At 41.2% G+C, this 25,018-nt stretch overlaps 2 protein-coding genes across 9 annotated transcripts in view; both read left to right on the top strand.

The window, feature by feature from the left end:
• The window catches only part of ARHGEF9 (Cdc42 guanine nucleotide exchange factor 9), a 396,118-nt gene that overhangs the window by 134,002 nt on the left and 237,098 nt on the right, over positions 1-25,018 (top strand). The window contains exon 1 of one of the 8 annotated variants that reach the window (XM_070461890.1): positions 17,170-17,258. The exons of 4 other annotated variants lie outside the window; for them this stretch is intronic. Coding sequence is in view for 3 of the 4 variants with exons in the window: in XM_070461887.1 (XP_070317988.1) it covers positions 17,257-17,265 (9 nt within the window). In the remaining variant the exon portion in view is untranslated. Of the gene's footprint in view, positions 1-17,169; positions 17,270-25,018 lie in introns of those variants that run through there. 3 more of the 8 variants (XM_070461887.1, XM_070461886.1, XM_070461889.1) reach the window with 3 other exon arrangements.
• On the top strand, positions 16,429-17,081 carry LOC139033140 (uncharacterized). The gene has a single exon (XM_070461891.1). The coding sequence runs from the start codon at positions 16,902-16,904 to the stop codon at positions 17,079-17,081; it is 180 nt and encodes a 59-aa protein (XP_070317992.1). The 5' UTR covers positions 16,429-16,901.

The raw sequence follows: 25,018 nt of genomic DNA, 5'->3' as shown, positions 1-25,018 counted from the left end.
GGAACTGTTTTCCATAGTGACTTCACCAATGTACATCCCCACCAACAGTGCACAAGGATTCCCTTTTCTCCACACCTTTTCCAGTACTATCACTTGTCTTTTTAATGATAGCCAATCTGACAGGTGATATTTCATTGTGGTTTTGATTTTCATTTCCCTGATGATTAGTGATGTTGAGCATCTTTTCACATATCTGTTAGCCATCTCTATGTGTTCTTTGGAAAAATGCCCATTCAGGTCCTCTGCCCATTTTTCAGTCAGATCTTTTTTTTTTTTTCCCCAATATTGAGTTACATGAGTACCTTGTGTATCTTTATATTAACCTCTGATCAGCTATATCATTTACAAATATCTTCTCCCATTCATTAGGCTGCCTTTTCATTTTGTTGATAGTTTCTTTCACCACATAAAATATTTTTAGCTTTATGTAGCTTCATTTGTTTATTTTTGCATGTTTCCCTTGCCTGAAGAGACACCTAAAAGAAAATATTGCTGAGACTGATGCCAAAGAGTATACCATCTATGTTTTCTTCCAGAAATTTTATGGTTTCAGGTTTTAACAGTCAAGCCATTAAACAATTTTGAGTTTAATTTTGCTATATGGTATGAGAATATAGTCCAGTTTGATTCTTTTACATATGTATGTCTATTTTTCCCAACAACATTTACTGAAGAAGCTGTTTTATCCCCATTGTACATTCTTGCTTTCTTTGTTGTAGATTAATTAATGATATAAAGGTGAGCTTTTTTCTGGACTCTCTAATCTGTTCCATTGATAGATGTGTCTATTTTTGTGCCAGTAGTATACTGTTTTGATTATTGTAGCTTTGTAGTATAGTTTGTAATCAAGGAGCATGATACCTGGGCTTCCCTGGTAACTCAGTTGGTAACTCAGGCTGCAATGCAGGAAAGCCCAGTTCAATTCCTGGGTCAGGGAAATCCCCCAGAGAAAGGAAGTCTACTCACTCCAGTACTCTTGGGCTTCTTGGTGGTTCAGATGGTAAAGAATCCACCTGCAATATGGGAGACCTGGGTTCCACCCCTGGTTTGGGAAGATCCCCTGGAGAAGGGAATGCCAGAATACTCCAGTATTCTTGCCTAGAGAATCCCTTTGGACAGAGAAGCCTGGCAGCTACAGTCCATGGGGTCACAAAGAGTCAGACATGACTGAGCGACTAAGCACACATGCATACACAACATGATACATCCAGCTTTGTTCTTTCTTTCTTAAGATTGTTTTGGCTATTTAGAGTCTTTCATGTTTCCATACCAGTTTTAGAATTATTTGCTGTATTTCTGGAAAAATGCCATTATTGATATCTTGATAGGGATTGAATTGAATCTGTAGATTGCCTTGGAGAATACTAACAAAATTAATTCTGCATATTTCTTTTTTCATACAATATATCTTTCAGATGTCTCCACATCAATCCACAAAGACTTTCAGAAGTCTCATCTTAACCCTCAAAAATCTCTACAAACCTTTATCCATTTATGTGTCCTGCACACATCTTTTTATTTTTTACCAATCTTTGGTAGTGTCCAACTCTGTTTACATCTTCGCTCAGAGCCTCACTGATAGACTATCTTGGACTTCTATAGAAAATATAGTTCCTAAACTAATTCCTTAGTCTTCCTCTGACACATAATACAGTATCTTACAAACTCCCTAGCTGAACTAACCCCCTTCCCTCCTATTGCAGTTTCAACTTATTCCTATCATCTACCTACCTACCAGCCAATCTACCTGCTTATCTATGTAATGCTTGTTAGGCATCTATTCTGAGCAAAGCACCATGCTTAATTTGATGATGAATGCTTATTGTCCTTACTGTTCAGAAGTTTTCAGTTTAAATGGAGCCTGTAAATAAATAAACTTGGACATAGGAGTCAGAGAAGTAGCTGGTTCAGTAAGTTATGAGGCCCAAGGATGGAACTATTCAGATCAGGCTCCTAAACTAAACACCAGGCCTCAGGGAAATGTTCACTGCTCATATCAACCCTAAATTAATGCATTATTGGGTTTGGCCTTTCCAGAAAGATCCTGAGCCTGATATGAAAGCATTGTACTTCCTCTCAAGGGTCTTTTAGACCCTTGCTACTTTCTTCTAAGCAGTCTTTTCTATTCTGAGTAGAGGCAACTTGTCTGACCCGCCAGCTTGTTGGAAATGGAACTGCAATAAGCCTCCATCCTCACCCCCATCCCCCGCAAAAAAAAAAGAGAGAGAGAGAGAGAGAGAGAGAGAGAGAGAGAAATAGGCCCGAAATAGATCATGTAAAGAAACGAGGAAATGCTGGTTCTGGGTATTTATTCAGCAATGTATTCAGTCTTTGGCCACAGGAGGGCGGAATAGGCAATGTTTCTTGAGAGAAGGGCTTCTGAGTGGTGGTTTAGGATGGCTTCTGTCAACAGGGAACAGAAATCCAAAGTCCTGAAATTCTCAGCCTGTAATCTGGAAAGTTTAGTCCCTTTGGAGAAGTTCTAACTAACGAAGGCCCTGAGGGAAGGGTGGCAGTGCAAAGGTTGGTATTCACAGGCCACAGCAGAGAATAATTCAATGACACATTTCCTCTGCATCCTAAATTGTGAATCAAGAGGACTATGCCTTGGTCTTATTCACTCATTCATTCATTTACCATTTAGTTATTCACTCATTTAAAATATTTATTGAATTCCAAGCACTGTTCTAGGTGCTAGAGATAAAGCAATGAACAAAACAGTCTCTACCCTCATGGAGCTTAGACTTTATAAAGGGAGAAAACAAACCAATAAACAAATAATTATAACATTTCAAGGCTAGAAAGAAAAGAAGGATGATGGAATAGACAGTGACTGGATGGTTCAGGGATGGACTCCTTTTGAAGAGATGTGCAAAAACAACACCCAGTTGTTGTGAATGGAACTGGTGATGGAAGCAGGGTTCGATGCTGTAAAGAGCAATATTGCATAGGAACCTGGAATGTTAGGTCCATGAATCAAGGCAAATTGGAAGTGGTCAAACAGGAGATGACAACTGTGAACATCGACATTCTGGGAATCAGTGAACTAAGATGGACTGAAATGGTGAATTTAACTCAGATGACCATTATATCTACTACTGTGGGTAGGAATCCTTTAGAAGAAATGGACTAGCCATCGTAGTCAACAAAAGAGTCCAAAATGCAGTATGTGGATGCAATCCCAAAAATGACAGAATGATCTCTGTTCATTTCCAAGGCAAACCTTTCAATATCACGGTAATCCAAGTCTATGCCCCAACCAATAACGCTGAAGAAGCTGAAGGTGAACAGTTCTATGAAGACCTACAAGACCTTCTAGAACTAACACCCAAAAAAGATGTCCTTTTCATTATAGGGGACTGGAATGCAAAAGCAGGAAGTCAAGAAACACCTGGAGTAACAGGCAAATTTGGTCTTGAAGTATGGAATGAAGCTGGGCAAAGACTAATAAAGTTCTCCCAAGAGAACGCACTGGTCATAGCAAACACCCTCTTCCAACAACACAAGAGAAGACTCTACATATGGACATCACCATATGGTTGACACCTAAATCAGATTGATTATATTCTTTGCAGCCAAAGATGGAGAAGCTCTATACAGTCAGCAAAATCAAGACTGGGAGCAGACTGTGGCTTGGATCATGAACTCCTTATTGCCAAATAAAGACTGAAATTGAAGAAAGTGGAGAAAACCACTAGACCATTCAGGTATGACCTAAATCAAATCCCTTATGACTATACAGTAGAAGTGAAAAATAGATTTAAGGGGCTATGTCTGATAGACAGAGTGCCTGATGAACAATGGTTGGAGGTTCGTGACATTGTACAGGAGACAGGAAACAAGACCATCCCCAAGAAAAAGAAATGCAAAAAAGCAAAATGTCGGTCTGAGGAGGTCTTACAAATAGTTGTGAAAAAAGGGAAGTGAAAAGCAAAGGAGAAAAGGAAAGATATATCCATTTGAATGCAGAGTTCCACAGAATAGCCAGGAGAGATAAGAAAGCCTTCCTCAGAGATCAATGCAAAGAAATAGAGGAAAACAATAGAATGGGAAAGACTAGAGATCTCTTCAAGAAAATTAGAGATACCAATGGAACATTTCATGCAAAGATGGGCTCAATAAAGGACAGAAATGGTAGAGACCTAACAGAAGCAGAAGATATTAAGAAGAGGTGGCAAGAATATACAGAAGAACTGTACAAAAAAGATCTTCACGACCCAGATAATCACGATGGTGTGATCACTCATCTAGAGCCAGCCATCCTGGAATGTGAAGTCAAGTGGGCCTTAGGAAGCATCACTATGAACAAAGTTAGTGGAGGTGATAGAATTCCAGTTGAGCTATTTCAAATCCTGAAAGAATACGCCGTGAAAGTGCTGCACTCAATATGCCAACAAATTTGGAAAACTCAGCAGTGGCCACAGGACTGGAAAAGGTCAGTTTTCATTCCAATCCCAAAGAAAGGCAATGCCAAAGAATGTTCAAACTACCACACAGTTGCAGTCATCTCACATGCTAGTAAAGTAATGCTCAAAATTCTCCAAGCCAGGCTTCAGCAATACGTGAACTATGAACTTCCAGATGTTCAAGCTGGATTTAGAAAAGACAGAGGAACCAGAGATCAAATTGCCAACATCCGCTGGATCATCAAAAAAACAAGAGAGTTCCAGAAAAACATCTATTTCTGCTTTATTGACTATGCCAAATCCTTTGACTGTGTGGATCAATAAACTGTGGAAAATTCTCCAAGAGCTGGGAATACCAGACCACCTGACCTGCCTCTTGAGAAACCTGTATGCAGGTCAGGAAGCAACAGTCAGAACTGAATGTGGAACAACAGACTGGTTCCAAACAGGCAAAGGAGTATGTCAAGACTGTATATTGTCACCCTGCTTATTTAACTTATATGCAGAGTACATCATGAGAAACGCTGGGCTGGATAAAGCACAAGCTGGAATCAAGATTACCAGGAGAAATATCAATAACCTCAGATATGCAGATGACACCACGCTTATGGCAGATAGTGAAGAAGAACTATAATAGCTTCTTGATGAAAGTGAAAGAGGAAAGTGAAAAAGTTGGCTTAAAGCTCAACATTCAGAAAACTAAGATCATGGCATCCATCACTTCATGGCAAATAGATGGGGAAACGGGCGAAACAGTCTCAGACTTTACTTTTGGGGGCTCCAAAATCACTGCAGATGGTGACTGCAGCCATGAAATTAAAAGACGCTTACTCCTTGAAGAAAAGTTATGACCAACCTAGACAGCATATTAAAAAGCAGAGACATGACTTTGCCGACAAAGGTCCATCTAGTCAAGGCTATGGGCTTTCCAGTGGTCATGTATGAATGTGAGAGTTGGACTATAAAGAAAGCTGAGCACTGAAGAATTGATTGTTTTGAACTGTGGTGTTGGAGAAGACTCTTGAGAGTCCCTTGGACTGCATGGAGATCCAACCAGTCCATCCTAAAGGAGATCAGTCCTGGGTGTTCATTGGAAGGACTGATGTTGAAGCTGAAACTCCAATACTTTGGCCACCTGATGCAAAGTGCTGAGTCATTTGAAAAGACCCTGATGCTGGGAAAGATTGAAGGCAGGAGGAGAAAGGGACAACAGAAGATGAGATGACTGGATGGCATCACCGACTCTATAGACATGGGTTTGGGTCGACTCTGGGAGTTGGTGATGGATAAAGAGGCCTGGCATGCTGCGGTTCATGAGGTTGCAAAGAGTCAGACACAACTGAGCCACTGAACTGAACTGAACTGAACTGAATTACACCTAAACTTGTAGATAGCTAGGAGAAAAATCTTCAGGCAGAGTCAAATTCTTAATCCTGTCTGATTTTCCCTGTAAAATGCCATCCACACAGCCATACAATTATATGCATCCTTATTCTTTAACTTAAACTAATCACTCCCCTTTCCTGTGGGTACCCCACTTGAGACCAACTCCATGTCTGCCACATTTTTGGCAAGGCTGTTGAAATTTTAAAACCAATGCTTTAAATTACAACTTTAAAACAAGTCATGTTCTTTTAAGTTTTAAGTAAGTTGAAGGACTTGAGGTCATACAGCTTTAGCTTTTCATCTGCTGTGCTTTTTTCACTTTGCCATGAGCTTCTCAAGGCATTGTGGGGGCACAGCAGGACACAAAAGCATCCATCATTTTAGGTGAGTATGAGTTCACAGGTAGCTTTTCCTAAGAACTATTGTTTAGAATAAGGGAGGTGACAGTTTCACCATACTCCCCATTGTCACTTCCACCTGCATATGTGTTCTGAGGGAGGTGTGGACAAACTCCTCAAGCAACCAGCCTGGGGAGGGGACTGTAAATCATGCCACAAGGGGAAGAGCTTAAAGAAGTGTCATGTTTACTTGGAAAACAAATGTGTGTGTGTGGGGGGGGGGTAAGATGGGTAGTCAGGGGGGATCAGAGTTTGAACTCATGATAGACATCTTCAAACACTTAAGAAGAGTGTTGCTCAGATGGGTAGATCCTTCCTGCATAGCCCAGAGGCTAACAAATGGACAGAAACCAGAGAAGAGTGAATTTTACCTCAAAATGAATAATGACCTTGGAAGCTTTAGTATGAGAGTTTTTTGTTGTTGTTGTTGTTACTGAAGATATTCTAGTGGCTGATGAACAAAACTCACCAGGGATATTGGAAGAAGAAAACGTGGGCTTTGGAAATAGATCTCAATTCAAATCCTGCTATTGGATTTGGGTACCTATACAGCTATGAACAAATGATGTAAACATTCTTAACCTTAGTTTTCTACTCTTTAAAATAACAATAACAGTTACTTCTTTGGGGGCTTCTGGGAAGGATTAAATAAAGTATGTTGAAAAGCCTAGCCCAAAGTAGCTGTTTCTTCCTCCCACTCTGCTTCCTCTACTCCATCACATACACTGTAGTGAGGAGTCCTACAAAGGGAGGTTGGGAGGAAATAACTTTCCCATTTCAAGTATGGAATTCTGTGATTTGCTCTATAATCATCAACAACTTTATTCATTATCTGATTATGCTTAGAATACTAAGACTTTGAAATTACATGCATTTGTGACTCTTTTCCCTACTAGACTGTAAGCTTCCCAAGAGGCTCTCTTTACCCATTAGCTGTCAAAATAACTGCTTATTGAATTTAACTGATTTGGAGGGAGTAGTGATCTCTGTGCTGAATAACTGAACTAACCAAGAGTTCCTGTCCTCAGGGAACTGGCTCTCCTAAATAGAACTGACATCATGAATGTGCAAGAGCATCTAGTCATATAGGTTGCCAAGAAAATTAACAGACAAGGTTTAATATCTTCAGATTGTCCATGGCAAACATCAGGGACTATGAGGTGGCTGAGGTGGGAGTTGAGTGGCCAATGAATGAGTAGCAATAAGGGTCAGGACAAAATGTGGATCTTTCCTTGGGTATGCTTTCTGACAGAAGTGAGGCTTTGGGAGCTATTTGAACCACAAGAAAACCAAGCATTGGCTTTTCCCTGAGAGAAGGCAAATATTTAAGACCTAGATAGCATACCTGGGTGGTAGGCCATTTGGATTCAAGTCAAAACATTGAAGCAGTTTATTCCTGTGACTGAGGAGATATCATGTCAAATGCTCTAGGAAGGTGGAACATGTGTCACCTAGTGGCATTTATACAACATAGTGTTGAAAAGCACAGGCTCTAGAGCCAGACAGGGTTGGGTTTGCACCTGGGTTCCACCACTGACTAGCTATGTGACATTGGGCAAGTTATTTAAGGTCTATGCCTCAATCCCCTCATCTGTAAAATAATGGCAATAATAGTATCTTCCTCATAGGGTTAATAAGAGGGTTAAAATAATATATGTAAAAGGCTTAGAACAATGCTCTGAGTAAGCACTCTATAAGCATTTATTATTATTATTATTATCTAATGAGTTCCCTTTGGATCATGAGAAATGTGCTGGGTACTTATAGTAATTTCAGTGTGAGTTTGGAAACATTTATATTCTAGACAATATTTATAAATTTATATTTTATATGTATAGATACACATTTATGTGTATAAATACACATTATATACAAATTTATAAATATATATTATATATAAATTTATATTTTATATTTATGTTTATAAGCAAACATTGCTATTCTGGATAATATAATTCTATATTATATTCTAATTCATGTCAATAGCTCCTTAGCAGTGGCTGTAATAGAAGTAGTGATAATATCTGGCTCAAAAAGATGAAACAACTTTTCACCAACTGAAATTGTCCAAAGGACTACCAGGTTATCTTAGGAGGGAGGAACTTCCCTTTTGTCGTGGGTGTTGGAGCTGAAAACTGGTTGAGGATGTTACAGAAGGGATTGAGGATGGAATTGGGACTTTGCTATGCCAAGAGATTCTCTGATTCCTTGATTCTTGTTAGCAGAAGGGCTGCCTTTGAGTTGCTCCTTGAAACGTCAGGGCCTCTTCTAAATTTTTGAAATTGAAATTGTGAGTCACCTTACACAGAAAGCTAACTGAAAATAAATGGGGCTGGGATCAAATGTCATGTTTCAAAGTCTGAAATCCCCCAAAAGTACTTTCAAGACTCAAGAAATGAGTTTTGTTTTCTGCTCTGCCAGCAATTAACTATGTAATCATGTGTAGCTTACTTTCTCTGGGCCTCAGTTTCCTAACCTAGAATATGAGGGGTTAGAGTAGATTTTCTCTGAGGTCTCATAGGTTACCTTCTGTGGTTGGAAGATATAATTCTCTGAGTAGAAACAACTAGGTGAAGGAGATATTCATGCATTCAGCAGATGTTTATGAAGCACCTGCTAAGTGTCAAGCAAAGGATACTAGATTGACAAGGCATTGTATGTCATGCTACAGAATTTGCCTTAAAGGCAGTGGGGAGCCATGGAAGGCCTTTGAACAGAGGGACTATATAACTCAGGGTTCAGCTGTGGGAATTATATCACTCTAGATATTTTCAGCAGAGTTTTAATATAGAAAATTGAGTGTTTCCAAAATTGGTAGAAGGGCTGAAGGGGCAAACTTTAGACTAGGCCTCCAGGAATGAATCTCAGAATGAATCCAGCTGTTTTCTCTGCCAGAAGAAAGAAGGTAAGCCATCAGGAGCTGTGGGAACACTGTACCTGATTTGCAATCTAGGAATTAGGAATCTGCCATTGCCTTAACTATTGGCTAGAGTATCATCATGCCTGCTAGAGCCTCCATAGCAAAAATAAATAAGCAAAAATATTTAAAAGTCTCATTCCCTGCTTGTACAAAGACACAAAGCAGGGTCTAGACACTGGGACCTATGGAAAGGTAACACAGGTGCAGAAAATTCTAAAACCCCACCATTCTACTTGTCACCAGAAGCAGCAGAAGTATGTTTTTTGTATTATCACTTTCTTTCAAATATTGTGCATATGCCTATGATTGGCAGAAGTAAATCACATCCAGAACAATGGATGCAAAGAAATCACAGGTTGTTGTTATTGTTGTTGTTGTTGTTTTAGTTTTTATTAATAGCTTTTCAGCAATACAGGAAGGCAAGCTAGAAGGAGGGTGGCATGGATCCTCAGCATCCAGTGTATAGTATCCACCATAGAATTAAGAAAAGCAGGACTGCTTTTGAAAGAGATACTTTGTCCAGGAGAGTAGAGGCTGAACTGGGGAGAGAGAGCAGCACAAAAGATCACAGTTGACAGTAGGGAGGGAGAGGAAGGACACATTCCTCAAGGAGGAAGTGAATCACCAAGACTTAAAGACTGGTTGGCTAGCAGCAAGGTGAGAGAAAAGGAAGACTTACGGATATTTCCTTGGTATCTCCTTGGCTAATTCTGTGTGTGACATTCCCAAGGGACAGGGAACTCAGGGGAAAGAGGAAGCTGGCAGGGGTGGGAGAAAACTGCTTTGATTTTGGACTTACCAAATTTGAGGTTCTTGTGAGATATTCAGGAGACATCCAGAAGGCAGGTGGAGATTCTTCTCTGTAGTTCAAGAGAGTTACCTGGGGCTTATCAGCTAACCCCCAGGGAGGTTGTAAGCTCCCTGCAGGCAAAGACCTATGTCTGTTTTGTTCCCCCACTGGTGTCCTGTAAGCTTGTTGAAAGGCGGTACTTCACTGTGTAATGTAGGTGGTAGGTAGTTAAAGGCTTGGGAATGTATAGGTTCATCATTCAGTGCAAGTATGGAAGAAGAAAAGGGGACTGAGATTAGAGGAACTTTGAGAAATCATGGCCTTAATGACTAAATGAAGAACCCAAGCAGGAAGCAAAGATAATACAATCAGACAGGTCATGTGAATGTGTCCCCAAGTCAAAGGAAGTAAGGAAGGAGTAAGGCATCAATGGAGACGAGACCATTCAGCAGGTGATGGAAATTTGAATTCTTTCCATCTTTTGGCCATGGTGAATAATGCTGTTATTAATGCTCATGTACAAGTTTTTGTGTGGGCATGTTTTAACTTTTCTTAGGTGTATATCTAAGAGTGGAATTGTTGGGTCAAATGGTAACTCCATGTTTAAGTTTTTGAGGAACTGCCAGACTATTTACCAAAGTGGTTTCATCATTTTATATTCCCACTGGCAGTGTTATGAAGGTTCCAATTTCCCACATCCTCCCCAACATTTACTATATAGCTTTTTGATTATAACCACCCTAGCATGTGTAATGTGGTATATCATTACAAGTCTGCTATAGCAAATATCTTTCATTTGCATTTTCCTGATGATGAATAGCATAAGTGATCTGATTTAGGTCATACCTGAACTGAACTGAATGGTCTAGTGGTTTTCCCTACTTTCTTCAATTTAAGTCTGAATTTGGCAATAAGGAGTTCATGATCTGAGCCACAGTCAGCTTGCGATCTTGATTTTACTGACTGTGTAGAGCTTCTACATCTTTGACGGCAAAGAATATAATCAATCTGATTTCGGTACTGACCATCTGGTGATGTCCATGTGTAAGTCTTCTCTTGCATTGTTGGAAGAGGGTGTTTGCTATGACCAGTGCGTTCTCTTGGCAGAACTCTATTAGCCTTTGCCCTGCTTCATTCTGTACTTCAAGGCCAAATTTGCCTGTTACTCCAGGTATTTCTTGACTTCCTACTTTTGCATTCCAGTCCCCTATAATGAAAAAGACATATTTTTGGGGTGTTAGTTCTAGAAGGTCTTGTAGGTCTTCATAGAACTGTTCACCTTCAGCTTCTTCAGCATTACTGGTCAGGGCATAGACTTAGATTATTGTGATACTGAATGGTTTGCCTTGGAAATGAACAGAGATCATTCTGTCATTTTTGAGATTGCATCCCAGTACTGCATTTTGGACTCTTTTGTTGACTGTGATGGCTACTCAATTTCTTCTAAGGTATTCTTGCCCACAGTGGTATATATAATGGTCATCTGAATTAAATTCACCCATTCCAGTCCATTTTAGTTCACTGATTCCTAAAATGTCGATGTGAGAAATAGACTCAAGGGATTAGATGTGATAGAGTGCCTGAAGAACTATTGACAGAGGTTCATGACATTGTACAGGAGACAGTGATCAAGACCATCCCCAAGAAAAAGAAATGCAAAAAGACAAAATGGTCATCTGAGAAGGCCTTACAAATAGCTGTGCAAAGAAAAGAAGCAAAAGGCAAAGGAGAAAGAGAAAGATATACCCATTTGAATGCAGAGTTCCAAAGAATAGCAAGGAGAGATAAGAAAGCCTTCCTCACTGATCAATGCAAAGGAATAGAGGAAAATAATAGAATAGGAAAGACTAGATATCTCTTCAAGAAAATTAAAGATACCAAGGGAACATTTCATGCAAACATGGGTACAATAAAGGACAGAAATGGTATGGACCTAACAGAAGCAGAAGATATTAAGAAGAGGTGGTAAGAATTCACAGAAGAACTATACAAAAAAGATCTTCATGGCCCAGATGATCATGATGGTGTGATCACTCACCTAGAGCCAGACAGCCTGGAATGCAAAGTCAAGCATTACTTAGGAGGCATTACTATGAACAAAGCTAGTAGAGCTGATGGAATTCCAGTTGAGCTATTTCAAATTCTAAAAGATGATGCTGTGAAAGTGCCACACTCAGTATTGCCAGCAAATTTGGAAAATTCAGCAGTGGCCACAGGACTGGAAAAGGTCAGTTTTTATTCCAATCCCAAAGAAAGGCAATGCCAAAGAATGCTCAAAGTATCATACAGTTGCCCTTATCTCATATGCTAGCAAAGTAGTGCTCAAAATTCTCCAAGTCAGGCTTCAACAGTACATGAACTGTGAACTTCCAGATGTTCAAGGTGGATTTAGAAAAGGCAGAGGAAGCAGAGATCAAATTGCCAACATCCATTGGATCATCGAAAAAGCAAGAGATTTCCAGAAAAAACATTTGCTTTTTTTTTACTATGCCAAAGCCTTTGACTGTGTGGATCACAACAGACTGTGGAAAATTCTTCAAGAGCAGGGAAAACCAGACCACCTAACCTGCCTTCTGAGATATCTATATGCAGGTCAGGAAGCAACAGTTAGAACTGGACATGGAACAACAGACTGGTTCCAAATAGGAAAAGGAGTACGCCAAGGCTGTATATTGTCACACTGCTTATTTAACTTATATGCAGAGTACATCATGAGAAACACTGGGCTGGATGAAGCACAAGCTGGAATCAAGATTGCCAGGAGAAATATCAATAACCTCAGATATACAGATGGCACCATCCTTATGGCAAAAAGTGAAGAACTAAAGAGCCTCTTGATGAAAGTGAAAGAGGAGAATAAAAACGTTGGCTTAAAGCTCAACATTCAGAAAACTAAGATCATGGTGTCTGGTCCCATTATTTCATAGCAAATAGATGGGAAAACAATGGAGACCGTGACAGACTTATTTATTTATTTATTGGCTCCAAAATCACTGCAGATGGTGACTGCAGCCATGAAATTAAAAGACGCTTACTCCTTGAAAGAAAAGTTATGACCAACCTAGACAGCATATTAAAAAGCAGAGCCATTACTTTGCCAACAAAGGTGCACCTAGTCAAAGCTATGGTTTCTCTAGTAGTCACATACGGATGTGAAAGTTGGACTATAAAGAAAGCTGAGTGCCGAAGAATTGATGGTTTTGAACTGTGGTTTTTGCAGAAGACTCTTGAGAGTCCCTTGGACTGCAAGGAGATCCAACTAGTCCATCCTAAAGGAGATCAGTCCTGAATATTCATTGGAGGGACTGATGCTAAAGCTGAAGCTCCAATACTTTGGCCACCTTCTGTGAAGAACTGACTCATTTGGAAAGACCCTGATGCTGGGAAAGATTGAAGGCAGGAGGAAAAGGGGACGACAGAGGATAAGATGCTTGGATGGCATCACCAGCTCAATAGACATGGGTTTGGGTCGACTCTGGGAGTTGGTGATGGACAGGGAGGCCTGGTGTGCTGCAGTCCATGGGTTGCAGTCCATGGACACGGCAGAGTGACTAAACTGAACTGATAATTAATATATTGAGTATCTTTTTATGTCTTATTGATCATTTTTTGGAGAAATGTTACTCAGATTCTGTTCCAATTTTTAAATTGGGTTTTTAAAAATAAGTGAGTTATAAGAGCTCTTTATGTATTCTAGATACAATCCCTTATCACATATATAATTTGCAAATATTTCATTTTGTGTATTCTCTTTTCATACTCTTTTTTCATATTTCTTTAATTTTTAAATTATTTTCATTATTTCTAATTGAAGGATAATTGCTTTACAATATTGTGTTGGTTTCTGCCATACATCAACATGAATCAGTCATACGTATACCCTTCCTTTTGAACCTCCCACCCACCTCCCCCACGTCCCACTCCTCTATGTTGTCACAGAGAACCAGTTTGAGTTCCCTGAGTCATACAGCAAATTTCCACAGGCTATCTATATATTACATAGCAAATTTTTACCATATATTAAATAGATAGCCAGTTGGAATATGTTTTCCACTGTATATGTTTAGCCAGTGTATATGTTTTCATGATAGTGTCCTTTGAAGCACATTAGTTTTTTAACATTGACCAAATCAATTTATTTTTTGTTGCTCGTGCTTTTCATGTCATATCTAAGAAACCATTACCAAATCCAAGATCACAAAGATGTACCTCTATTCTCCTCATATTGTTAAACTTAGCCACAATATCATTACCACAGCTAAACAATGAATAGTGATTCCTTAATATTATTGAATATTCAGCCTGTTCAGGTTTCCATTTGTCTAATAAATGTCACATATGGGTGGTGATACACACATATACAAGTTCCTTCTGAATGGATCACTCTTTTTTCTCCTTATTTACTTGCTAGAGAACCAGATTTTTGGTCCTGTAGTTTTTTACAGTCTGTATCACCATATTGCAGTTTAAAATGTTTTTCTGTCCTCTGTGTATCATATAAATCAATAGCTAGATCTAGAAGCTTGATCTGATTCAAGATATTTTGCTGTTTGTTTTGGCACAAATCATTCATAGGTGATGTGATAAGTCAAACTTTTAAAGTGGGCATTTCTTTGGGTTTTGTTCTATCTTGTAAGGCTAGGGGCCATTTTATTTATGACCTCCATTGACTCAGAATTTCCACTCACCAAGTTTGAACAGGTGACTGTCCTAGACTCCAAGATTTTTAGAGAATAGAGAGCAATTCTCGTTCCTCTTAGAGTTTATAGTATGGTAGAAATACCAGATGGAGAAGGAGGCAATGGCACCCCACTCCAGTACTCTTGCCTGGCAAATCCCATGGATGGAGGAGCCTAGTAGGTTGCAGTCCATGGGGTCGCTAGGAGTTGGACAGGACTGAGCGACTTCACTTTCACTTTTCATGTTCATGCATTGGAGAAGGAAATAGCAACCCACTCCAGTGTTTTTGCCTGGAGAATCCCAGCAACGGGGGAGCCTGGTGGGCTACCATCTATGGGGTCACACAGAATTGGACACAACTGAAGCGACTTAGCAGCAGCAGCAGCAGCAGAAATAGCAGAAATTAATTAGTTCTATCCCTGGATAATCTAATTTCTTGCCCCTTTCCACCAATATCTATCTGTTCATGTGTACAGTCCTATGTAAGAGTAAGAAAGGCCCTTAGAGATATTCAGTGTAAGTTAGTCCTTAGTTTTGAAGGCCCAGAAGCCTGCTCTATGTATTTTTCTGACGCAAGGGTTCAGAGGTTTCATTGAATTCTGACAGGTCTAAGTTCTCCTGTGGCAGAAGGGAGATGGAGTCCCATAGAAGGGAAAGGAGTTGCCCAAAAGTCTTATAGGAAGCTTAAAGTAGGCCTAGGAGTAAATCTGAAACATTTCTGTCTCTATTCCAGGGCTTCACTATTTCAGACACCAGACCACAAAAACAGAACAGGGCAGTGATTTCAAGCAGATTGCAAGTTTTATAGGTTTTGTGGAGGCTTTTCCAAAGCAAAACTGTCCTCTCTTCCTAGTACCCAGTATGCTGGAATAGTGCAAGCTGTCATAGTTCAAAGAAACCAGAAGTAGGAAAGAAATCTGATTTGCAAGTGCAGAGATATCAGAGAAAGACAAATATAATTGAATTTTGTATAATTTGTAGAGTGTCTTTGTGGTTCTGTACACAGCACTGATTTGTTGGACTTGTATAGTTAATTGTGAGTGGCCTATAAATACTTGAAGTGAAGTTGCTCAGTTGTATCCCCAGGACTGTAGCCTACCAGGCTCCTCCGTCCATGGGATTTTCTAGGCAAGAATACTGGAGTGGGTTGCCATTTCCTTCTCCAGGGGACCTTCCTGACCCAGGGATCGAACCGAGGTCTCTCACATTGCAGGCAGACGCTTTACTGTCTGAGCCACCAGGGAAGCCCTATAAAAGGCAGTGGCAAAAAGCCTCTTTGCTCCCTCCTTGGCCCAGCCTCCAAAGTTGCTCCAAAGGGTCCCTTCCCACCGTGACCCCACCTCATTCCTTTTCCCTCCTCCCCATCCTTTTTCCATGCTTTCCCCCAAGCTTCACTTTCTTCATCATACCCGCCCCCCCCCCCATTTCTTCTTTCTCTTTCCCATTTTTCCTTTCACTTCTGCTTCTCACCGTCTTCTCATCATTCCGTCCTCTCTCCCTTCCATGCTCTCTCCCCTCTGGCCCGTTCTGTCCATTCCCTTCCTCTCTCCCAGGCCTTTCCCTTCTCTTTCTCCTCAGCTTCATCAACCCACCCACAACAAGCTCTCCACCCCCACGCCAGAACTGGCAGCCTGGAGCTCCGGCTGGGCTGGATGGAGCAGGCCTGCTGGGGGGGCCATGTGTTCACCGATTGGCTGCCGCTGGTAGCACGCCAGCTCAAGTACCGCCCCCCCGGCGAGTAAACGCTCCTCTGCGGCACCTGTTATTGGTCGGCGGGTCTGTCAGCATTTTGGCTGCACCGCACGCAGGCGCCGGCAGTCGTTCCGTGAATAAAAACGCAGAATATGGGCTGGGGGGTGGGGAGAGGCGAGGAAGAGAGCCAGCGAGGCAGGGATCGAAAGAGTAGCTGGCAGCCCGGAGCCCGGCGAACAGAGCGAGCGTAGAAAAGCGAGCGAATTAAAGGGAATAGAGGAGACCGAGACTGACCGGTAGCCAGCCAGGCAGGTGGACGGACGCACTCCCCGACAGACAGACTGAGCAGGCGCCGGAGAACCTCGCGCTGGTTTCTCCTGCCTTTCCCTTTGAAAGCCAGGATTTTCCTTTTTCCGTGGCGCCCGAGAGAGAATGCTGGACTCTGCAGACTTCAGCGCAAGCTAAGATTTCTCAGCTAGGGAAGAAAGATCAGCTCAGTTCTGAGAAGGGGGAAGCAAGCACCCCTGTCCCCATCCCCCCTTCCCCCCTCCCATACCAAACTCGGGCGCCAAACCCAGCCCTTCCCCAACCACCCGACTTCCTCCTCTCCTTTCTAGCATGGTGGCTGTATGGACAGTCTGACAGAACAGAGACTGACATCTCCCAATCTGCCAGCCCCTCATTTGGAACACTACAGTGTTCTGCATTGCACCATGACCCTGGATGTGCAAACTGTAGTCGTTTTTGCCGTGATTGTAGTCCTTCTGCTTGTAAATGTCATACTCATGTTTTTTCTGGGAACGCGCTGAATGGAGTCCAGCCACCTGAGCTGTCTGGAATTCTCGCTTTGATTTCATCCCGAGAACCTCCAAGGAAAAAAAAAAAGAGAGAGAGAGAGAGACAGGGAAAGAGAGGGAGAGAAAGAGCACGCTTTCTTACTCAGGGGGGAAAACGTTTTGAGCTTCAACATGGCCTCGCTGTGATATGTATGACGTTGGTATATTATCTCTCCCTAAATCTTTTGTTATGTCTTGTCTTTTAAGTATGCCTGTGAGTGTAGTTGCTTATTGCTCAAGTAAAATTGTTGTGTTGATAAAGAAATGCTTTCTATTTAAGTGTGCATGTGTGTGTGTGTGTGTGTGCATTCTTCATTGATGTGACGTTCATGAAGCAAGCTCTGCATCCTTACACAATGGCTTTGCTGATTGTGGTGTTTTGTCAATTCATTTTCTGGAAAACGACCTTTAAATTCCATCAGAGAATTTTAGTTAGAATTTCTTTCTTGCCATCAGAAGATGGCATTTGGGTTTGTCTGGGGCAAGGGGGGTTGTGGGAAGAGCATGATGAATTTCTGGCATCTTAGGAAAAACAGTGTTGCACTAGATGTTTAGAGGAAAGAAACTGATACAGGAATGAATTTGGGGAAATTATTCTTCAATCTCTTAATGAGAAGCGAGAATATGGGAAGTGATGCGGTGGGGTGCGTTGTGCTGGCAGTTGGTGACTGTGTCCTCTGAATCTTAATTTGCTGTCCAGCGTTTACAGTTTCCAATTTGGAAAGAAGCCACGTTTAAAACATTTCTTAAAAAATCATTAAATGTCAATTTCTTTGGAATCATGGTATGTGACATAAAAGTGTTCTTTGATTTTTATGAATTAGCAAGAGAAGATGTTGACAGTAACTGTTTGGGTTCTTTTTCCCAAAAATTGTGAATTTGAGTTTGGGGATTTTGTCTCTATGGCCTCCAAAAACAACTAAAGCTCGCTTTCTACCAACCTTGGGAATAATGTATTTAGATATGCCTCTTTAGGGTAATCTCATTTGCAGTGATGTTCTTGAACTACATTTTAAATAGAACTTGCTAGTGCTAATGAGAAAATGGTGGTTTTGTTTGCTTCCTTGTTCTTTAAAATCAGAGGTCTCTCTATTTGGAAGGTTTACATTTCAAAATGAAATTATGTATCGTGCTAAACTGAGAGTTTTGAGCACCCCCCCCCCAAATGACTGGATAGAAAGGGATGAAAGCTCTGGAAAACATGAGGTAGAAGTAATGTTCCAGTTTGATATTTATTTGCATGTCTGTATCAGGTGGTAGTGGTGGTGATTGCTGTTATTTTTGCTATTGTTATTATTTTTATATTTGTTTCCCCTAAGAAAGCTTTTGTCAAAGCCAGTAAAAAATTTTCTGATGCCAGTGTGCATAATATAACGCGTTCCCCCCCCCCCATCTGCTGATGTTGACAGGTCTTCATTCTGTTGCTTACCTGACTTGAAAGAGTGCCATTTCTGTCTCATATAGCAATGAATCAGGGCACATAAAACATCCACACACATGATCCCCCTGCACCCATGTGGGTGACTGTTCATGAGTGATGTGCAAATCTGCTGGCAGTGTGTTCTCAAGTACCATTTACTATTGTTCGGACTGTTTGGGAAAGATTTTGAGGGGAGAGGGGCTATGAAGGGGGCTCTTGAAATTGTCCAGACCTTGGGGCCCAAAGAGTATAATTTTATGGCATTAGAAGAGGTTTTGAGTCACAAGGTGTGCTCTCGATGGCTCTGGGTGAGAAACTGATTTTTTAATTTGGTTGGCACCATGTTGTAAGCATGATCTGGGAAGTTTGCTGGCATTGATTCTTATTATTTACTCTTTAGTCCCTTTGTGGGAGCCCCTAGGTTGAACTAAAAACTTGATTTTTTTGCAAAGAGAATCTAGTGAGTCCCATTTGCTCTCCCTTCCTGCATTTGCTCCAACAGTATTGTGTAAAGTAACCTGATATTTTAGTTGGAAACTTTGTTTTGAGACAATGTTGGAGAGTGATGAAAGAAAGACTGTAGGCCGGGCAGCTACAGACCTGGGTCTTCTCTGTTCAGCGACTGCTTGACATTGAGCAATTTTGGGATTCTCTATAACATGGCATTTGGGGATGGTTGGACTATGTTTTTGAATTCTGTGATTTTGGGTGTCCTGGGCACTTGAAATCAGAGGCTAATGAACTGGGAAGATAACTGACAAGGCAAATGAAATGTTAATAAATGTTCATCAAAGGGTGATGGGAGGAGGGAAGGAGGAAATATCCGGTTGCTGGTATCTGGAGAAACTTGTTTTACCTAAGAGATTCTTTTACCTAGTTATGTGGGAAGAAAACTGGACTACAACAATAGAATGCTTTTTTATTTTTCCTTCAAGGGGATAAGGATTCTCCAAGGCTTGTCTTTGAACCAGGTTTATGACAAAGTATGTGTCATGAAATGCCACAGCCTTCACCTTTGGATGCCTGACAGACCCTTGGCAGAAAGCCTTTGTAAATGTATGTGTGTAGGATGTGTGACAGTATGTATGTGGGTGTGTATGCACATCTACTCTGTGTTTGTGTCAGATACAGACTCTTGAATCTGGATGGGGTTGAATGTGCTAGGAATGAAGAAAAACAGCAGGACATGAATTGAGTTCCCCAGTTCTGAAAGGCCTCCTTGTGCTAAGGCCTATAAGGATTTGGCTGGTGCTAAGGTGGATGAGTGTCCCCTCTATCGGTTTTCCCCTACCCTACATAGCCTCAGGCTAAAGGGGTAGCTTGAAAGAGCTCTTTCATCAGTAATTTAGTTTGTGAAATGAGTAAACATTTTTTAAATTAACTTATCTTTAGGCACATAAGGGAATGTTGCTAGCCAGATGGCAGGCTACCCTAGAGCAGCTAAAAGGGAGTTTAGGGAGTAGTGAACAGGGTGACTTTTTACTTGTGTGGATCCTAAAGGTTTGGCATTTCTTCTTCAAGATTGTGAGAGTATGCAAAAAGAGAAAAGAGTGGGAGAAAATGAAAATGCAGCTGAGAGGAGTGAAACCTTCTGCATTTTTACTTTTCCCCGCTTTCCTGCCTCTTCTCTTCATCTTCCCCCTTCTAAGCTTTTCCTCTCTTCCCTGATAACAGCCTCTTCTCTCTCCCCCACCATCCCTGCTGTAAGGGATAAGAAGGAAGAGAAGAGGGCTTTTCCTCTCTGATTTGTCCCAACTTTTCCTGACAGAGCTCCTTGTTCCCTTTCCTTCTGTCTAACTCCTTTGTAGAGGATACTTTTTGCTACAGGCTCCCCACTAGAGGATTCAAGAAAATGTCCTTGACCAGTATCCAAGCAACTCCTGCATCACGTAGCTCCGGCTGAGGTCTAGGGCGCTTTAGAGGTCCAGGCACAAGCACTTTTGGAGAAAGGCGGGAGCTGGCAAGGCAGGACTTGGAAAGATGCTTTTGGGTAGAGGATAAACAAAGAACAAAATCCTCATTGCCCACAAATGCCTAGAAAACATATCCAGGAAAGGCATACAGAGCCTAGCTGCATCCCAGTCATGGGACTATTTATTTGAAGGCACTTGGGTTCAAATCCCTCTCTAGTCACTGCCTTCTCCTTAAGATTAAATGAGCCATTTCACAGTCTAGCTTTAGTGCAAGGAGATCTGAAGGCCCTGAAAAATGTTTTTGCACACATGATTTTTGACTGATGCAGGGAGGAGGTAAAAGGGTAGCGTGCATGCATGCTAGTTGCTTCAGTGGTTGTCTGACTCTTTACGACCCTATGGACTGTAGCCCTCCAGGTTCCCTCATCCATGAGATTCCTCAAGGCAAGAATGCTGGAGTGGGTTGCTGTACCCTCCTCCAGGGGATCTTTCAGACCCAGGGATCAAACTCAAGTCTCCTGCATTGCAGGCGTATTCTTTGCTACCTGAGCCACCTGGGAATCCCAAAGGGATAGCATGTGGGAACAAACTGAGCAATGTTTCCCCCCTCCCCACTGAGACAGCTTCTATCTGTCAGAACATGTAACATCTGCCTGTGCAGTGTACTCCAATTTTGGCTGTGGCTAGGGAAACTTTCCCAACCTAGCTGCAGTGTGAAATTGGTTGTTTGTTTGTTTCTATGTTGTTGGTCTCTGAATAGTTTCCAACTGAGATAGCTGGGCGAATTAGAGAGGCCAGTTTGATTGTTAGTTTGGTGAACAGGGTTTGGGCCCTGATTCAGACTTTCTCATCCGCGTGTGTGCGTGTGTGTATGTGTGAGAGAGAGAGAGAGAAATTAAGTTGCTAGAGACCTGAGGGATCCGATTGAACCTGAGGGTGAGGTTTTCTTCTGCACTCTGGTGAGGTCTAGACTGGGAGTGCTTGGCTATGATCAGAGGGTACACTTCAGCATTTGCAGAGATGCTGCCAAAGCATGTCCTCCTTCTAGCCTCTCTTTGCCATCTTGGCCTCTACTCTCCTTGGCCTGTGGAGTACTTGCTCTGTATACAGAAATGATTGGAAACTGAGCTATTCTCCAAATATAATTGCCTCCTCAGAAGGCCTCCCCAAAAGCATCTGGATTCAGTCCTGTTGGCTTTGCCCCAAAAAGTGGGATGGAGGTAGGGAATCTTAGACCCTCTAGCCCTTATTTCTAGCTCTGCAACTTGTTTAGGCCAGCTGAGTCTCTAGCTTTCCAGGAATCCTTGATCAAAGCTTAGCTCTTCTGATGTCTACCCAGAGTGTCTCCTGTCATTAAGTAGCTACAGCTCTCAAGAGTATTTGGTATTGTGCTTTGCCTTGGCTCCAAAGTACTGAGTGGAAAAACTAGATGGGGGAAGGGTCTAGTGGGGAGAGAAGACTGGGGAAATAGTCCAGTAATGACAATACTAATAATCCCTTGTCAGTGCATGGGCCTATACAGAGCAATTCTGTATCTTTCCCAATTTAGAGCATCACATCAACCTTGCGAAGTAGCTAAGAAGGATTGTTATTCCTGGTTTTACCAATGCAAGAGTTAAAAGTCAGATTTATGAGATGGTAGTGGGTCTGCCTTTCAAATGGACAGGGGCAAAAGAGTCAGATTTGATCATTCCCAGTTAGTGTGCAGCTCAATGGAGTCAGGTGGAGGGGAAGGAGCATGAGTCATCCCTGAAATCATACTAGCTTCCTCAGTTACTTGCTCTCATTTTTAGTTCTTTTTCATACCTTTCATTTATATAGCAATTTTGGACAGAATTCTTTATTCAATAAAATGTTGGTTTTTAATCTTGCATATCAAAGAGTTCCCTTTAGTCTCATGAAAACTCACTATTTGGGATCTTCAAGGAGAAAGGCAGTGTGAATTGGTGAAGCCTAAAACACTATATATATATATATATATATATATATATATGTGCTGCCCAGAACTGATCATACTATATACCATGTGCCATCTGATCAGGATCAAGTAAAAAAAGGACTTTGTCCATGAAATACCTAATTTTGCAGTCTTCTACTGGTCCTCAGTCCCCAGTGAACATACAGATCACTTGGAGAGTTTTTAAATACCTGTGCCAAGTTTCCACTCTTAAGAGATTCTGATTGAATTGTCACATGATAGGTTCCAGGCAACTTTTTATTTTTAAAGAAAAAAATAAGTATTCCAAGGTGATTCAAACATGCAGAGAGAGTTAAAAGCCTTCTTAATGGCTTTGCTGCCTCGTCCAGTCGTTTATGCTCTTGTGAAACTGGCCTTTTGAACCTAACTTCAGGTGTTTTTGAACCAAGCACTAAATTTTGTTTGGTCGATTGATTACTCTAGCTTTTTATGGCTTTTTAAAATTTTGCTTCATTGTGCCAAAACTTAGCACTTCCTTCTAGCATGCATCAGTAGAACTTTTATTTTCTTTGGTTGGTCTATCCTAGCTTTTGGGGTTTTTCTTTTTTCTTTTTTTCCTTGCCATGAAACAGATTAGCAGTCTCTTCTAGCATTGCATCACTTAAAAACTGAATAAGTACCATCCAGGCTGTTGATTCAAAGAAGTGTTGAATATAATGTGATTAATGCTAGCTCCTCTGGCAACTCATCAAAGCCGCCTCTTGGAATTGGAGCCAGTTAACTTTTGTGTGTACACAAAGATCTGACTATCTGGTCAGATAGTGCAGAGTCCACTGGGTGCTACCATCATCTCTCCTATCAGCCTGTTGATGAGGATAATGTAGCATGATGGATTTGTTGTATGCTTTGTGGACATCAGTTTGTACGCAAGTTTCATAACAATCATCTACCAAGCCAATGACCCCATGAGAAAAAGTATGAGTCATTTGGTATCTTACCCCTAGTAAAGCCTGTTGCAGGCTTTGGGGTTCCCTATTTTCTTTGAATACCCACAAACCATATATTACCTAATCGAGTCCAGAATTTGTCTGAGGGTCAGTGCCACAACTGTAGATTTTGGGTACCACTGTATTTTCCCCTCTTTGGAAAAGCAAGGCATCATAGATTTAGCTTTAAAATAATATATTTGGTTTTCAAACAGTTCACGTAACTCTGTATGTGTATTTCTTTTGGTTGACTGAATTGTTTCTATTAACACAGTGGTTCTCAGCCCTAGGTGCACATTGGAATCACCTGGGGAGTTAACAAGACTTACAACAATTCCTAAGATCTTTGGGGGAGATCTTATTGAGTTGGTCATGGTGAGGCCTGGCATCAATATTTTTTTTAAAAGCTCCCTGAGGTGACAAGAATGTTCAGCCAGGGATGAGAATGACTGCTCTGTTCAAAGGAAATGTCAGCTCAGCCTGAATCTGGCTTGTTGCACACATGAATAGGCAGGCTTCACAGATGGTGAAATTTTATTCTAGGATTGTGGGGGCCTTGATGAATCCTAGGGGCTTGTGCCCACACCAAAAAGGAGGATTCAACCCTAGAGAGTGAGTAGTCTGAGGGTCTATTTGGATTTTAAATTATCAGCTGTGAGATAGTTTGAACCTTTCAGGAAAAAAAGTCCCTATGCATTTTCTATAATGGTGGAGATGATTCTGTTCATTTGCTGGGTAACCTTGGTCAAATTACCTCTCCCCTCTGAAATTTGGTCTCCTCATCTGCAAAGTAAGATCAGGTGGATTAGATAGCTTCAAAGATTTCTTCCAGGTTTAATGATCTATGCTTACTTTGTGATTAATACTAATGATCAAAATGATTAAGAATATTATTCAAAACTTGTAGGTGATCCAAAGATCTCTTTTAACAGGTCTGGGATGCACAGGGTTATTTTGGAGGTAGTAGACTTGACTTCTAAATTATATTTAGCTTAGGTCTCTTCTAGAATAACTGAATTATGGGGTTATATTCATTGAGCACACACTGGTTGCCCACAGGGAAGTGAAATCTACTGTGAACTGAGTGGCAGGGGGGATGTTAGTTTGGGATTTAGTATTTGTTCAAGAGACATGTTGCATGGATAATTGAAACTTGCCTCATAGATAAAATGCCAGCCTTATAGGTCTGGGAGCCTAGGAGGCAAGCAGCTGGCTGTTTTGACACCTCAGAACCCCTTTCCTACAATATTTTAAGTAGCCATTCATTTAGTTAATACTACTACTAGTGCTAATATGAATTTAAATGAATACAGTTTTGTACTTATTTCATTGGCTGTTCCCTTAAATCTGGAAGTAGTTGAGGAAACTGAGGCACTGGGAGATTAAGCGTCTTACTCGAGGTCACATATTCAGAAAGTGATCATTCCTGGCCTAGAACCCAGGTCTCTTGATAGCAGATCTTTTCAGTTCTTCCAGTGTAGCCTGCATACTGAACTCTGTGGTCAGAATGTGGTCATGACTCTGAGAATTTAAAAGTTGTTACTGACATACAGCAGAATTCAAGAGAAAACTTTGAAGAAAGGAACAAAGGGATAACCTAGAGGAAACAGAAAGGTTAAGGGAGGGATGTGTCCGAGGTCAATTCTTTCTTGCTTTTATCACTCTTCTGTGCT

This window comes from Odocoileus virginianus, chromosome X, assembly GCF_023699985.2.
Source record: "Odocoileus virginianus isolate 20LAN1187 ecotype Illinois chromosome X, Ovbor_1.2, whole genome shotgun sequence".
In the NCBI taxonomy this organism is placed as follows: domain Eukaryota; kingdom Metazoa; phylum Chordata; class Mammalia; order Artiodactyla; family Cervidae; genus Odocoileus; species Odocoileus virginianus.
This window is presented reverse-complemented; position numbering and strand designations above follow the sequence as displayed.

Coding starts and splice junctions, on each gene's coding strand:
- LOC139033140 (XM_070461891.1), top strand. CDS start 16,902: ATGGACAGTCTGACAGAACAGAGACTGACATCTCCCAATCTGCCAGCC.